This window comes from Pelophylax lessonae (genome assembly GCF_965119305.1).
Source record: "Pelophylax lessonae genome assembly, chromosome: 13".
Lineage (NCBI taxonomy): Eukaryota > Metazoa > Chordata > Amphibia > Anura > Ranidae > Pelophylax > Pelophylax lessonae.
Genome location: NC_138780.1, coordinates 53,851,937 through 53,867,246, shown reverse-complemented (window position 1 = coordinate 53,867,246; position 15,310 = coordinate 53,851,937). Strand labels below are relative to the sequence as shown.

Below are 15,310 nucleotides of genomic sequence, written 5' to 3'. Positions count from 1 at the left end.
CTTCCTTTGAGTCCATTTCCAGATGGATCAGACAGAGATTCAGGCCTATTCCATCAAGGATCAGGTTCCTCCTTTCCCTGTTAAGACGCACTCTACTCGGGCTCGTAGTGCCTCCTGGTCTTTCCATCAGGCGTCGGTGACACAGATTTGCAAGGCGGCCACTTGGTCGTCGGTACACGCTTTCACAAAGTTTTATAAAGTGCATGTGTTGGCATCTGTAGATGCTTCTTCAAGGTTTTGCAGGCTGCTGTTGAGAGAATCAGATCCTCTTCCAGGGTGTATTGTTTTTTTCAGGTGGGCTCCAGTTGTTTTGGTTGAGCTCATGTTGCCTGGTTGGCTACTGTTTAGCCTTGGGAATAGCCTTGGCAGGGCCAGGTATCAAAATTTAGTCGCTGCAGCAGATTTTCCATCTGTGCTTTGTAGAGTGGATGGATAAATCTGTTTTGGTGAAAATTCATGCCCTACTGCTTAAAGCAGGCCATGGATCGAAATTCATCCAATTGGCGTGAACCATGTATGGCCAGCTGTTCTTGTTCATGAGAAGTCAATCTATCGATTTAACCTTTCATGAACGGGCTTGTTGGTATATTTTCGCTCTCAGTGCATGCAGCCAATTAGCTACAGCGCTGACAGTGTATTCAGACAGTGGGGATTCTCGACATCAAAATACAATGTCACAGCAGGGAGGATTTTCACTTCCATCTCGATTGTGTGGATGGGGAAATAAGCTTTTTTTTTTTTTTTTTTTTTTTTTTTTCTTTCAGCTTGCTTTCAAACTGATCAGGTCTGCCTGTCAGTTTTTCAGGCAGACCTGATCGGACCCTTCATTCTCCTCTATTGAGCAGTAATCTGCCGCCATCTGATCCTGTCCGCAAAAAGCAGACGGATGGTGGTTCTATTTTCTATCCATCCCGTGGAGAGACAGACAGTCTGTTTCCATCCAATTGCGCTATAGAGGAGAGTGGGGTTCTAGTCGTATTTATGTGTAAATTTAGTATCCGTTTTATTAAATAAAGCTTGGTTGTTAGTTTAAAAAAAAAAAAAACTGGCTCCTAACTTTTTTAGCTGGCTCCTAGATTTCAGTAAAATTTGTCAAGCCCTGCTTATTGTGATCTTGAAGTGGTCAAGTCTTAATGTATAAGCCCTTTTGAGTTAGAACAGTGCATCCACCAGCATGTCCAGTGCCTCATTTACAACTATGTGAGATTTACAGACAGTATAGTGGATATTGGTGAGTTGGAATATCCCATTGTTAAGAATCACTTCCCCAATCCAGTACATTGTCACCATCATGGAGCCAGACGGCTTGGCCAAACCCCAATGAAAGATTTATGTTGATGTCGAGGCAAACCTACTGCGGCAGAGAAAAGAGTTGCAGTAGAACACTGGCAGGATTTGTTACTGATTCAGGGGGCTCTTTGCTTCAACACGGTCACTCTGCATTCCACGGTCAAGGTGACATTGTCTTTTATTTTATTTTTTTTGTATGTTTCCACTAATAATTTTAGAAAATAAAGTTTGTTCAATAAAACCTCTTTAATAGTTTGAAATGCAATTGTTTGTTACGCAAACACTGTCCAGATACAATAAGGGTGCAGTGAAAGGCTTATGGTCAATTTCTCTCATATAATTATTTCTAATTGATGTCCAGAAGCAGTGGAAACCCATACACTGCAGAGATGACTGCTACTAACTTCAGAACCGTAGAAATTGAACCACCACAGAAAGCCATAAACAGTATATTGATATCATCCCTGAGTCTATAAAAGAAAACATAAGTCACCCCCCAAACGTACTAATGGGACTTTTAGGGCAACAGAAATGGATAAAGTATTCTTATAAATCCATATAACCTTTGATTTATACATCATAAAAATAGTGTATTACAACATCCTAAATGATAAAAAATCAACAGTAAATCTATTGACTAGATGGGGTAGATACAAAACTGGTGACACTCTTAACATCCCGACGCGTTTCAGGAAGAGTTCAATCCTTTCTTCAGGAGTGTTTGAGGTTGTCACAAATATTGAATTCTAAAACCGAGCATAGTAATAAGCAAACCAGAAGCAAGAAAATGTAAAAAAACATAGATACGTAATAATAGCTAACATGATAGTAGCGTACCATCCCTATAAAATACAGCCTGTGTCGATCATCCTAAATATGAGTAGAAATTTTACTGTGCCACAAGTTGAGGCAACTCAAATGTCCCCAGAGAGGGTAGCCAGGGCCCCACATGCTCCACACAAGGATCCCCCTAAGGTCATAGGGTATGGCCAAAAGTGGCCGGATTATAGAAGCAAAGAACATTGGGAGTCCTGGATTCTAAAAGAAGAGAGTGGGCAAACAAACAGCACCATCTAAATTCGTATATGGGACTACATTCTAAATCATGAGATATATATTGCAAAATAAAAGCAAAGGTTACCTTAAAACCTCAAGAGTGTGGCCCATACATAAAGCCCCATAAGATCCTCAAAGGTACCCACTGGTTTATAATGTACTAAGAAAAATGAGGGTCGGAGTAAATCCTATACTGTCCAAAAATCAATTGTAACCCAAGATAAAGTATCTCACAAAAGTGAGTACACCCCTCACATTTTTGTTAATATTTTATTCTATCTTTTCACGTGACAACACTGAAGGAATGACACTTTGCTACAATGTAAAGTAGTGAGCGTACAGCTTGTACAACCTTGTAAATTTGCTGTCCCCTCAAAATAACTCAACACACAGCCATTAATGTCTAAACCGCTGGCAACAAAAGTGAGTGCACCCCTAAGTGAAAATGTCCATATTGGGCCCAATTAGCCATTTTTCCTCCTCTGGTGTCTTGTGACTCATTAGTGTTACAAGGTCGCAGATGTGAATTGGGAGCAGGTGTGTTAATTCGGTGTTATTTCTCTCCCTTACTCATACTGGTCACTGGAAGTTCATCATGGCACCGCATGTTATCTCATGGGAAACAACTCTTGATTATCTGAAAAAAAGAATTGTTGCTGTACATAAAGATGGCCTAGGCTATAAGAAGATTGTCAAGACCCTGAAACGGAGCTTGCGGCATGGTGGCCAAGACCACACAGCGGTTTAACAGGACGGGTTCCACTCTGAACAGGCCTCACCATGATTGACCAAAGAAGTTTAGTGCACGTGCTCAGCATCATATCCAGAGGTTGTCTTTGGGAAATAGACGTATGAGTGCTGCCAGTATTGCTGCAGAGGTTAAAGGGGGGTCAGCCTGTCAGTGCTCAGCCCATACGCCGCACACTGCATCAAATTGGTCTGCATGGTTGTCGCCCCAGAAGGAAGCCTCTGCTAAAGATGTTGCACAAGTAAGCCCGCAAATGTTTGCTGAAGACAAGCAGACTAAGGACATGGATTAATGGAACCATGTCCTGTGGTCTAAAGACACTAAGATAAACTTATTGAGTTCAGATGGTGTCAAGTGTGTGTGTGTGTGTGTGGTGGCAACCAGGTGAGGAGTACAAAGACAAGTGTGTCTTGCCTACAGTCAAGCATGGTGGTGGGAGTGTCATGGTCTGGGGCTGCATGAGTGCTGCCGTCTTTGGGGAGCTACCGTTTTATTGAGGGAACCATGAATGCCAACGTGTACGGTGACATACTGAAGCAGAGCATGATCCCAACCATTCGGAGACTGGTCCGCAGGGCAATACTCCAACATAACCCCAAACACACCTCCAAGACGACCACTGCCTTGCTAAAGAAGCTGAGGGTAAAGGTGATGGACTGGCCAAGCATGTCTCCAGACCGAAACCCTATTGAGCATCTGTGGGGCATCCTCAAACAGACGGGGGAGGAGTGCAAGGTCTCTAAAATCTACCATGGAGGAGTGGAAGAGGACTCCAGTGGTAACCTGTGAAACTCTGGTGAACTAATTTCCCAAGAGGGTTAAGGCAGTGCTGGAAAATAATGGTGGCCTCACAAAATATTGACACTTTGGGCCCAATTTGGACATTTTAACTTGGGGGTGCACTCACTTTTGTTGCCAGCGGTTTTGACATTATTTTCTTTGTGTTGAGTTATTTTGAGGGGACAGCAAATTTACATGTTTTACAAGCTGTACACTCGCTACTTTACATTGTAGCAAAATGTCATGTCTTCAGTGTTGTCACATGAAAAGATATATATAATACAATATTTACAAAAATGTGAGGGGTGTACTCACTTTTGTGAGATAATGTATATGGGGGGAGAAAGGGGTAAAGCAAATAGCTTACCAGCGTGCTCAGTGTGGTGAGATCTAGCATGAATCCCAACAGCAAGCCAGCAGTGATTGAGGGAGTCATGTAGGCTGCCTTAAATGTGGCCTGAGATGCCGGCGCATGTGCAGTGCAAACCGAAGGGGGTGCGCGTGCATCATCACATCAATATCTATGCAGGCTCATTGCGCAAAGCCGTTTGCTCATGCGTACTGCACACTGATAGATTTATGCGCATGCGCCGAGCAGTAGCCAAGGGATCCCACGAAGTGTCCATGCATGACGCCAGCCCATACAGTGCGAGATGACGCCATGCATGGGCGGTCTGCTGGTGCACATAGCCCCCCCCCCCCCCCCGGAAGGGAAATTGGTTCCCAGGGGCCAGGAGTGACCCCGGCCACACCATAGATCCCACCAGGCCATCAAAGACAATCCGCCCACATGAACTCGCCAAAGGCATGGGTCCGCCTGGCAGGGGCATGAGGGGTCTTGGGCTAAACAAAGGGCGCCCCCTCAGTGGCCCAGTGTGAGATTGCTGCAAGACACAATAGAAAAAAGGTGAGGTGTTAGTACATAAAAAGGCTAGAAAGCACATCCAAGAGTGATCACATCTCAATATTACATTATATACAATCAATGGCATTGACCTAAAATGCAACAAAGTAAGCGCCTAACTTTTGCCAAAGCTCCACCAGTATGTGTTACTGTCCATCCAAAACCTCAAAAACAAATATGTAAACCAATGATAAACCTATATTAGGCCACGTGGTATTTTTTCTCACATCCCCCTGATGAAAAACCATACCAGGTAAGTAAATAGACCACCCCAGCTGTCTTACAATATGCATAGTGTTTAGGTTTATTTGGGCGGTCATTAGGTAGAATGATGTCCTGTTGCATATTCATATACTGATAATAGGAGCATCCTCCACACGGGTACGATCCCCTTCGTTCGCAGGGATCCCTCCTAAATGTACCCACAAATTCCCTGTGAACTAACGGTTATAAATCCGACTCTCAGCCCTCACATACTGACCCTCTCCTGCTATCTGCAAGAGAGGCCAATATTTTTCAATAATTTTTTAAATTAGTCTGTTATTTGTATAATCTCGTGATGATATGACTAGTTTGAGATTTGGAAATCATCTTTTTGCCAAACCGGAGATCCTGTCTTGTTTGGTTGGTCTCTCACCTAAAACCTTTTTTTTTTAAGCAGGTGGCTGAATAGGTCCTGTTCAATAATCGGTCTATGAGGTTGGCTTCTTCACGACGAAAGGATTAGTCGCTGGAGCAGTTTTGTCTGATCCGCAAATATTGAGTGTAAGTGATGGACTGGATCAGTTGTGGATCTGCGCTACTGGCATGTAAGATGGTATTACCTGCTGTAGACTCGCTCGCTGAAGTTCACTCAACAGGCTGCCATTTTGGGTTTTAATGTGCAAATCAAGGAAAGTAATAGTTATATTGTTATATTAATAGTGCACTGTGTCATAGTAAAGCTATGGTTGCAGCTATTTTTCATAGCAGCTATACAGGTCTCGAGGGTCTTCGAGGAGCCCTCCCAAATGAGGAATATACCAAGAAAGAATATGGCACGTTATAGATGACAGTGATTCGTCCGCAAGAAAAACACTCTCACTCCACCAGACACAGGTTCGCGTAAGATGGGGTATAGCAGGTCCCCATTGCCACACTCTGTACCTGGAGGAAGTTGGAGCCATCAAACGAGAAAACGTGCATCAAAATATGTTCAAGAGCTGAAACCACAAATTCATGGAGCTTCCAGTTTTGCCTATGGGATTGTGATAGGACATGTTTCACTGCCGAGACACACATGTGGTGGGGAATAGAGCTAATACAATGCTTCTACAGCCACTGCCACCAAGAGTGCCTCAGGGGGAGATGAACCGGGAACCGCTAGACTGCACTCCATTTGTCAATTACGATCACATGCATGGTATTTTTGTATCAACATCTAACATGGAGCAATTCCTTTATTTTATTACCTATATGTGGAATTTTTAACTTGTGGACAAATAAAATGTTTTTACAATTAATTGGGCTTTATTCATAGACATCCCTTTCTCTCCCTCCTTGGCCTTTTTAAAAGGCCCAATTTCTCTTTACAATTTAGTTTTTATGTACAATTGGGGATGATGGCCATACGATCACGATATTCTGAATCTGTGCCATATTCTTCCTTGGTATCGTATAGATATATTCCTCATTTGGGAGGGCTACTCTGAGAGCCTCCATCTGAATTGCTGCTTTGAACAAGAATATGGCAACCTGTCGAGTGAACTTTACCGCGAGTCCAAGGACGGCAATACCATCTTACATGCCAGTAGCGCACATTGGGTAGAGCTGGATCACGTGACCTTGCAAAGCATGGAGGTCGGCCATCTTAATGGTTGGAACCCTTCCCCTGTGGATTTTTGATGCACATGCGAGATTCTGTCTTAACTTTTGTGAGTGAGTTTTATGGATTTTAATACATTTTGTACCGAACAGATTACACTATGAAGTGTCTTTCTATCTATGTTGGAAAGTTATATCCATTGAGGGCCATATGAAGTGGAATCTGCTTAAGGGTGGAAGTGTGTTGCTGTTCGATCAATTGGATTCTGTAACCAGTGCATTGGACCACTGTATGTAGTGGTCCACTCTGGATAGAAAAAGTCAGTGTGTGTACAACTGTCGGTGGAGGATCTCTCACAAGATTTTCTATTTTGGACCCCACGCCTATTGAATTCTTTCTGTTGAATTTCCTGTCAAGGACTTTTTTGTTCATTTTTAGCGCTGTACCTTTGTATGTTTTTTTCATGATATATTCCTCATTTGGGAGGGCTCCTCGGAGATCCTCCAGACCTGTATTGCTGCTTTAAACAAGAATTTGGCAGCCTGTCGAGTGAACTTTACCACAAGTCCACAGCAGGCAATACCATCTTACTTGCCAGTAGCGCACATCCACAACAACTGATCCAGTCCATCCCTTACACTCAATATTTGCGGATCAGACCAAACTGCTCCAGCGATGAATCCTTTTTGTCGTGAAGCAGCCAATATCAGAGACGGGGTACTGAGGAGGGGCTATTTATCCACCTGTCTCAAAAAGGCTTTTAGGTGAGCGACCAACCAGACCAGATCTCCTGCTTGGCAAAAAGATGATTTCCAAACATCAAACTAGTCGTATCATCACAAGATTTAACAAACAACATAGACCAATTAAAAAATAATTGAAAAATATTGGCCTCTCTTGCCCCCCGGGGCTTAATGACCAGTTGAGCTTCTGTCCATTTCTGAATAGTTTTTCATCAGGGGGGGTGTGAGAAATAATACCATCTGGTCTACTCAGTTTATCATAGGTTTACATATTTCTTTCTGAGGTTTTGGGTGGACATTAACACATACTGGTGGAGCTTTGCAAAGGTTAGGTGCTTATTTTGTTGCATTTTATGTCAATGTCATTAATTGTGTATAATGGGATATGGGTTGTGATGGATGCTCTGTCTAGCCTTTTTGTGTACGAACACCTCACCCTTTTTCTTTTGTGTCTTACAGCAATCTCAGGCTGGGCCACTGCTCCTTTTGGTTTAGCCTGATACCCCTCATGCTTCCACCCAGTGCTCCCAGGCCTCCCGCGGGTTTATGTGGGGTAATTGTCTTTGACGGCCTGGTGGGAACTATGGTGTGGCCGGGGTCACTCCTTGTCCCTTAGCACCCATTTCCCTTCTGGGGCCGCTCACTATGTGTGCCAGCAGACCGCCCATGCATGACGTCACCTCGCAGTTTGCGGGCTGGTTCCGTGCATGGACGCTTCAGGGGATCCCTTGGTTACTGTTCGGCGTATGCCCGTAAATCTTTGCATTCTGTGTCGTATCAGTGTGTAGTACGCATACGTGAACGGCTATGTGCAATGCGCCTTTATAGACATCGAGGTGATGGTGCGCGCGCACCCTCTTCGGGGCGCACTGCACATGCACTGGCGTCCCTGGCTACGTTTAAGGCAGCCTACATGACTCCCTCGTGCACTGCTGCCTTCATACTTGGATTCACACCAGATCTCTCCACACCGCGCCCGCTGGCAAGCTATTTAATTTACCCCTTTCTCCCCTGTATATCTTATGCTACAATCTATTTTTGGACAGTATGGTATTTACTTACTCTTTGACCCCTTATTTTTCTTAGTACCTTTTATTATTAAACCAGTGGATGCGTTTTGAGAATCCTATGGGGCTTTATGTATGGACCACACTCTTGAGGTTTTAGGTAACCGTCGCTTTTATTTTGCAAATGTATATCTCAATGACTTAGAATGTAGCCCCATATACAGATTTAGATGGTGCTATTCCTTTGCCCGTATCTTCTTTAGAATACAGGACACCCGACGTTTCTTTTATTTTTTTTTTCCTTTTTGATCCAACCACTTGTGGCCATACCCAGTGACCTTAGGGGGGTCCTTGTGTGGCTACCCTCTTGGGGACATTGGAGACGCCTCAACCTGTGGCACAGTGAGATTCCTGCTCATATTTTGTATGATTGGCACAGGAGTATACTGTTGCACACTGGTGCATACTCACCTCTGTGATGGTTTTTATGTAATTTTCATATTAATAAATTCTGTTTGTATTTCTACTCTTTAAGATTGTATGTTTTTTGTGAGATTAATCAGTGGATGCCTACAAAGTCCCACAATCCTTGGGGGCTACTGTCCTCTTATTTTTGTTCACTTATTTCATGGGATGTGGCACCACTACATTTCTGATCACATCTCTGCTTTTGTATATTATGTATCTATGTTTTTTTTTCATTTTCTTGCTTCCTGTTTGCTAATTGCTATGCTCTGCTTTAGAACTCAATATTTGTGACCACCTCTTAAACACCCCTGAAGAAAAGATTGAACTCTTCCTGAAACATGTCGGGCATGTAAGGGGAGAGGGTCACATGATTTGTATCTACCCTATCTAATCAACAGATTTACTATCATTTATGATGATACACTATTTTTATGATGTCTAAATAAGTTATATGGTTGTATAAGAATACTTCATCTATTTCTGTTGCCCTAACAGTCCCATTAGTACCTTTTTGGGGCAACTCATGTTTTTTTACTAACTTCAGAATCAGTACTGAATCAATGAAACTCAAGCTTCCTACTGATTGGAGAGCTCTACATCTGACTCAAGGAGGAGGGAGGTTTAAAGCTTCCTGCTGATTGGAGAGCTCTACATCTGACTCAAGGAGGAGGGAGGTTTAAAGAGACTGTCAGGAAGATCAAACCAACCTGCTGCGGGTATAAAGCCCCGGCACCTGCAGCCTTCATAATGTATACCTGATTCAGCCTTTAAAACATTCCTGTCATGGCTTAATTTTGGGCTGAAGGAAAGTCTCCAGAACTTCCCAATATCTTTTTATTGAAGTTTTTATTCTCTTTCCTCTCTTCTGCACGTTCCTAGATCAATGAGGCTTTCTATTATAATGATGATCCAGAATGTGTGGTGTGGGGATGGGACTAAAAAGCAAGCCTTGCCATTGTCTGGAATTGTCAGAGCAATAATCGGTATGTGAAATTATTGCTGCAAATGGTTGTGTGGTTACAAATGTTTGTGTATTCCTCTAACGTAGAGGAGGCGTAGAAAGCTTCCCCTGCAGATCTTTATAACATTTATAAACCATGTTAAAATAGAAATGGTTTCCGAATAATGATTTATCTCTTTTTTATTTTAGGATTTCTTCTTTTACTCTTTGGTGTATGATCCTCAACAGAAGACCCTCTTAGCAGACAAAGGAGAGATACGTGTTGGCAATCGATACCAAGCTGATGTAACAGACCTGCTAGAGGAAGGTAAAAATAACTACCATGTGACCTAATTATCCTCTCCCTTCAAGTGTAACTGTGGGCAAAAAATAGGAAAGACCTATTGTGCAGTCTGTCATCCGCAATAACAGTCGTTTTTGTTTTTCTGAATGCCCAAGTAACCATTTTAAAACTACTGATCCTGCCAGTAGAGCAATTATTCTTCTGCTTCCAGTAATAGGATGACAGCAGTGTTCACTGTGTGAATGGGGAAGTCTTAGATCGTAGTTTTAAAATGGACAATGAAGGCCTGTTGCATATTCATGTATGAGCATCAGACATTCCTAGTAGAAAAAAAAAAAAAACATATTTGCGAGTATACTTGCAAAAATACCAACTGGCAACTCGGGATTTCTCTTTTTTTTTTTTTTTTTTTTTTAATCAATACACAAAGCACATTTACGTGCCTGTGTGTACAGACACATTAAAAAATTATCTGCATTTAGATCAGTAGGGGAAAAAAATATCTGTATGCCTGAAAACTGAGTATTTCTCTATCGTTAATTGACGAACGCAGTTCTCCCTGATTCATATCAGTAGGGTAATACTGCCCCCCACAGGAGTAGGACACTAGGCAGAAGAGTTCTGGCTACGCTTATGGGCAGTCCCGGAGGGTACACCCTCTCTCTTCCTGCATAGGATGCCAGTTTTAATCTGCCTAGTCAGGAGTAAGGATCTAGTTCCTTGCTGGCATCTTTGGTCCTGGCATAGAAGTCATTTTTTTTTTATGTGGATTATTTTTAGCTAGTCATTTTTTTCTCTGGATCGTTTTTCCTGTGAGATCTTCTAGCAATTATGCCGGGCTGGGCGTCAGACTGGACCCCCATATCCAGTGGTCACCCCAGTCTGACAATCGAGCACGTGCAGGCCTTAGCGCCTCGCTGGGTCGACCGCGACATAGTCCCGCTGGACGGGGACTGGCCCTGCGAGTTAAACGTCTCGACAGGACGCACGCGACAGGGTCTAGGCTGATATCACAGCATTCCTATTTGGCTGACAGCCCCCCTACTCTGGGTGGTGGGGGGTCCTGTCATGAGATGGCACCCGCCTTTGTTCCTGGTATGGTGAGTAAACGCCCCCCCCCCTCCCTGGTGGATTTTGGGGTGGATGCAGGTCCTCTCTCTGGGATAGTTGGACCCTCACACTCAAGGGTTCCCTCTGTCCGGTTGTGACCCCCCCCACCACGTGGGGCACTGTTTGGGCCTACCTGAGGCTGGGGCCTAGTGTGCAGGCCGCATAAGGGGCCGGGGGAGTGCGCCGACCGATCCTGCGGGGGGGGGGGCACTGGTGAGGTTTTCTGCTGTGGATGGGCGTTTTGGGGGTCCCCCTGTGGGTCACGATTCCCACGCGGGGCCGCCATTTTGTTGTAGCCCCTCTATGCGGTCATCTTGGTACACCCATTTTTGGCCATTTTGCGGTAGATTTTTTGCTGTGGAGGCCGGTGGGAGTGCCTGGAGGACAGTGTGTCATGAGGGAGGTCTCTCCCTCTCTGTGTGGGTCTGTTAGCACACGCCTGACCTCCGGGGGGGCGCACTGTAGCGCTGTGGGGCCACTTGACAAAAATTTACTTTTTTTTTTTTATTTAAGATGCTGGCGGGTTCCTCAGGTTCAGTATGGACCCTGCAGGCCATTTGTTCCCACCTGACCCCCTCTCGGAGGCCGCAGGGTCTTCCGGATCTCCACTGTCCGTCGATGACTTTTTGGCAGTTTGGGAAGCATTTGGGCCCGGGTGAAGGTGGTAGGTCGCGCTGAGACATTTTTCTGCCTACCCCTGCCTCATCTGATGTCTCGGATTCGGAGTCTGGCTCAGCCGCCGCAGACAAGAGGCCTCCCTGCCGGGTCTGTTAACTCGCACCCTGTCTCCTCGGATAATGAGGATGACATTTCTACCTCCCCTGCCACGACAGGCGGTGGTGGATGCACTGGCTGTTTCGGTGCGTGCCATCCTGCAATTTGGGGGTTTGCAGCTGCGTCTAGGGCGCAGGTTGCATCTGGCACTCATATGTCATCTGGAGCTGCTCTTTTTGCTGGCTGCTCATGTATGAGGGGACTGTCCTGAGATGTTCGTTCCCTGGGGTGTCTAAGCGGCCGTTAGACGTTGCCCTTTTGGGGAGTCTCTGGTACAGAGGACTGTTCCGCCTTTGGTGGATGTATGGTCTCTAGCTGAATGGGACTACCATTGTTCCAGTGGAGGAATCCCCGTTCTTTAAGGACTTGGGGGGATAGGATGACGCGGACTGTGGCCTGCGATCTGTACTCCCTGGCATAGTCTGCACTGGGAACAGTGTTTGTTTGTTTTCCCTTGCCACGAAGACTCTGCCTGATGGGCCGAGTTCCACCGCCGTGACTTGGTGTGGGGCATATCCCTCTTGCCCTGGGGGAGCTTTTGGACCAGCTGGCACAGGGGCTGCAATTGTTGAGGTCGAGGATCCCTTGTATCGGTCACCTTGTGGCTTTCGGCGGTGGTTGTCCAGCGTCTACATGACTGTAGTGTTGGTCTTCGGATCAAACTTCTGCGACTGTCTTAATGGATCTCCCTGTTCAGGGGATCTCCTGTTTGGCGCTGCCCTGGATGACATTATATAAGGGTCTCACGGGGGGGAAGAGTGTTTTCTTCCACAGGCTAACAAGGATAAGGGACTTCGTCGCATTCGGGGTTCTTCCCTTTCGGCTCACAAACAGTTTCTTCGTCCCTCTGGGACGGTCGATGTGGTGACTTCCGCGTGTGGTTCCAAACGACCCTGGTCTGGAGAACATGAGATCGTTTTTTTCCAGACCTGCGGATTAGGCCTACTCGGGCCTGAAGGTGCTTCGTCACCCTTCTAGGGGTACGGGGGTGGTCCTTGCCGGTCAAGGACCTGCGGCTGGCCTGGATCCCAGGTTGCTGGGTTCAGGAGGTCATGCGGTCCAGTTTCAAGATCGAGTCCTGATCCGTTTATTTCCGGTAAGGTTTTTTCCCTTCCAATGTACGGCGGTCCCGGGATCGCTTACTGGCACTCTGTGGGGCAGTTCAGGCTCTGGTTCAACAAGCTGGACCAACTGGTCCTTTGATGGTTCCGTGCAAATCAAAAATTCAAGTTGGTATCGGTTCGCACGTCAGTGGCTTCCCTGCATGGGGGATTCCTGGCCTCCATAGACATCAAACTCAAACTGCCTACCTTCACCTCCTGTTATGTTCGGGACACCTACGGGTTCTCCGTTTTTTTTTTTGCCGTGGGTGAAGGATCTCTATCAGTTTGTGGCGTTGCCCTTGGGTCTCGCTTATGCTGCTAGAATCCACACAAAGGTGTGGCTCTTGTCCTGGAGCTGTTTTGGCAGCAGGGCGTATCTGCCCGGGGGTTCCTGGCTGATCTGATTCTCCGTATTGAGTCTGCTACGTTGCTGACAAACTAATTTGGAAGTCACCACGAGAACTCTGGAGGAGTTCAGGTGGGTTCTGAACCTTCAGAAGTCATCCATGGTCCCTTCCATGAGACTGTACTATCTGGGCCTGACTTTGGACTCGCCCTCCGTCATGGTGTTTTCTCCCTCTGGGGAAAAACTCTTGGAACTTCAGACTGCGGTTCATGTCCCGCACATGGTCATCCCTTCGGACCTCTATGCGAGTTCTGGGACTAATGGTGCTGTCTTTTGAGATGTCCCTTTCGCTCAATCCCTCTCGGGGATCCCCAGAAGGTGATCCTTCTCGAATGGGACTAGAATCCAAACTCTCTGGACTTTCAGGTTCCAGCTGAGCTGGCTGACCAGGGAGTCTTGTGCTGGAATCCTTCCTCCCTTTTTTCCTGAACATTTATCACCGCGGATGCGTCAATCAAGGGAGCACCAAGAGTGTCCTGACAGCCCGGCAGGTGGCCAAGATCCTAAAACGGGCAGAAAACTTTGTTCCAGCTCTCTCCGCTGTGCATATCCCTGGAGTGAATGGTACCCTCACCGGAGGTGTGTGTACCGTACTTGGCGACTACGGAGTCTTTTCAAAAGTCAGATTCGCTATTTGTTCTCACGGATGGTCGAAAGAAAAGAAAAGGCTCCCTGCGCCTACTTCAACTATTTCCAGATGGATCAGACAGACAGTTGTGCAGGCTTATTCAATTAAGGGTCAGGTTCTACCTTTCCCTGTTAAGGCGCACTCTACTCGGGCACTTAGTGCTTCCTGGGCTTTTCGCCATCGGGCATCTGTGCTTCAGGTTTGCAAGGCGGCTACCTGGTTGTCTGTTCACACCTTTACCAAATTTTATAAGGTGGATGTGCTGACATCTGCGGATGCCTCTTTTGGCCGCAAATTTTTGCAGGCTGCTCTTTTACAGGGTTTTTTGGCCTTCCTTGAGGGTGTTTACTGTTTGTTTCAGACGGACCTCATCTTTTTGTTCTGATGAGTCCTATGTTGCCTGGTTGGCTATGTTTAGCCTTGGCCACTTGTTTTTTTTTTTGCTGTTCCCACCCCTCATTTTATGGCACTGCTTTGGGACGTCCCTACTGATATGCATCAGGAACTGCGTCCGTCAATGAACGATGGAGAAAACTGGATTTTTGACGTACCGTAAAATCCTTTTCTCTTATATTCATTGACGGACGCAGTACCTGCCCCTATTTTGAGTTGGGTTGGTATTACTTCTCTCTCACTGCTTTGATACAAAACTGACATCCTATGCAGGAAGAGTGAGGGTGTACCCTCTGGGACTGCCCATAGGCGTAGCCAGAACTTTTTTATGTCTAGTGTCATCCTGTATGGGGCAGTATAACCCTACTGATATGCACCAGGAACTGCGTCCCTCAATGAACTTAAGAGAAAAGGATTTTACGGTAAGTCAAAAATCCATTTTTTTCAGTGGCTAGGATATTGGGTACCATTATGGGCCAGGTGTTGGCCTTGGCGGTGTTTTCTCAGCGTCCTTTACCTATGCATTCTTTGATTCACACCTTTATCCAAGGAGTTCGCCATATGGCTCCTCCGATATGATCCCAGTTACTTCCGTAAGATCTTAACTTGGTATTGTCAGTTCTTCAGAAACCTCTCTTTGAAAGCATTAGGGAGATTCCTCTGCTTACACTGTCACAGAAGGTAGCCCTTTTGGTGGCTATTACCTCTGCGCTCCGAGTGTCTGAATTGGCGGCGCTGTCCTGCCGTTCACCCTATCTGGGGGTCCACAGAGATAAAGTGGTACTTCGACACAATCAGTCGTTTCTTCCTTTCAAATGGAAATGATTACCATTTGAATGAAGACATTGTGCT

The 15,310-nt window shown here is 45.6% G+C and overlaps 1 protein-coding gene across 6 annotated transcripts in view; it reads left to right on the top strand.

Moving 5' to 3' along the window:
• MTA1 (metastasis associated 1) overlaps positions 1-15,310 on the top strand; it is a 427,965-nt gene that overhangs the window by 93,793 nt on the left and 318,862 nt on the right. For all 6 annotated transcript variants that reach the window (XM_082242913.1, XM_082242912.1, XM_082242916.1 and 3 more), the window contains exon 6: positions 9,951-10,068. In XM_082242913.1, coding sequence (XP_082099039.1) covers positions 9,951-10,068 — 118 coding nt within the window. The remainder of the gene's footprint in view (positions 1-9,950; positions 10,069-15,310) is intronic.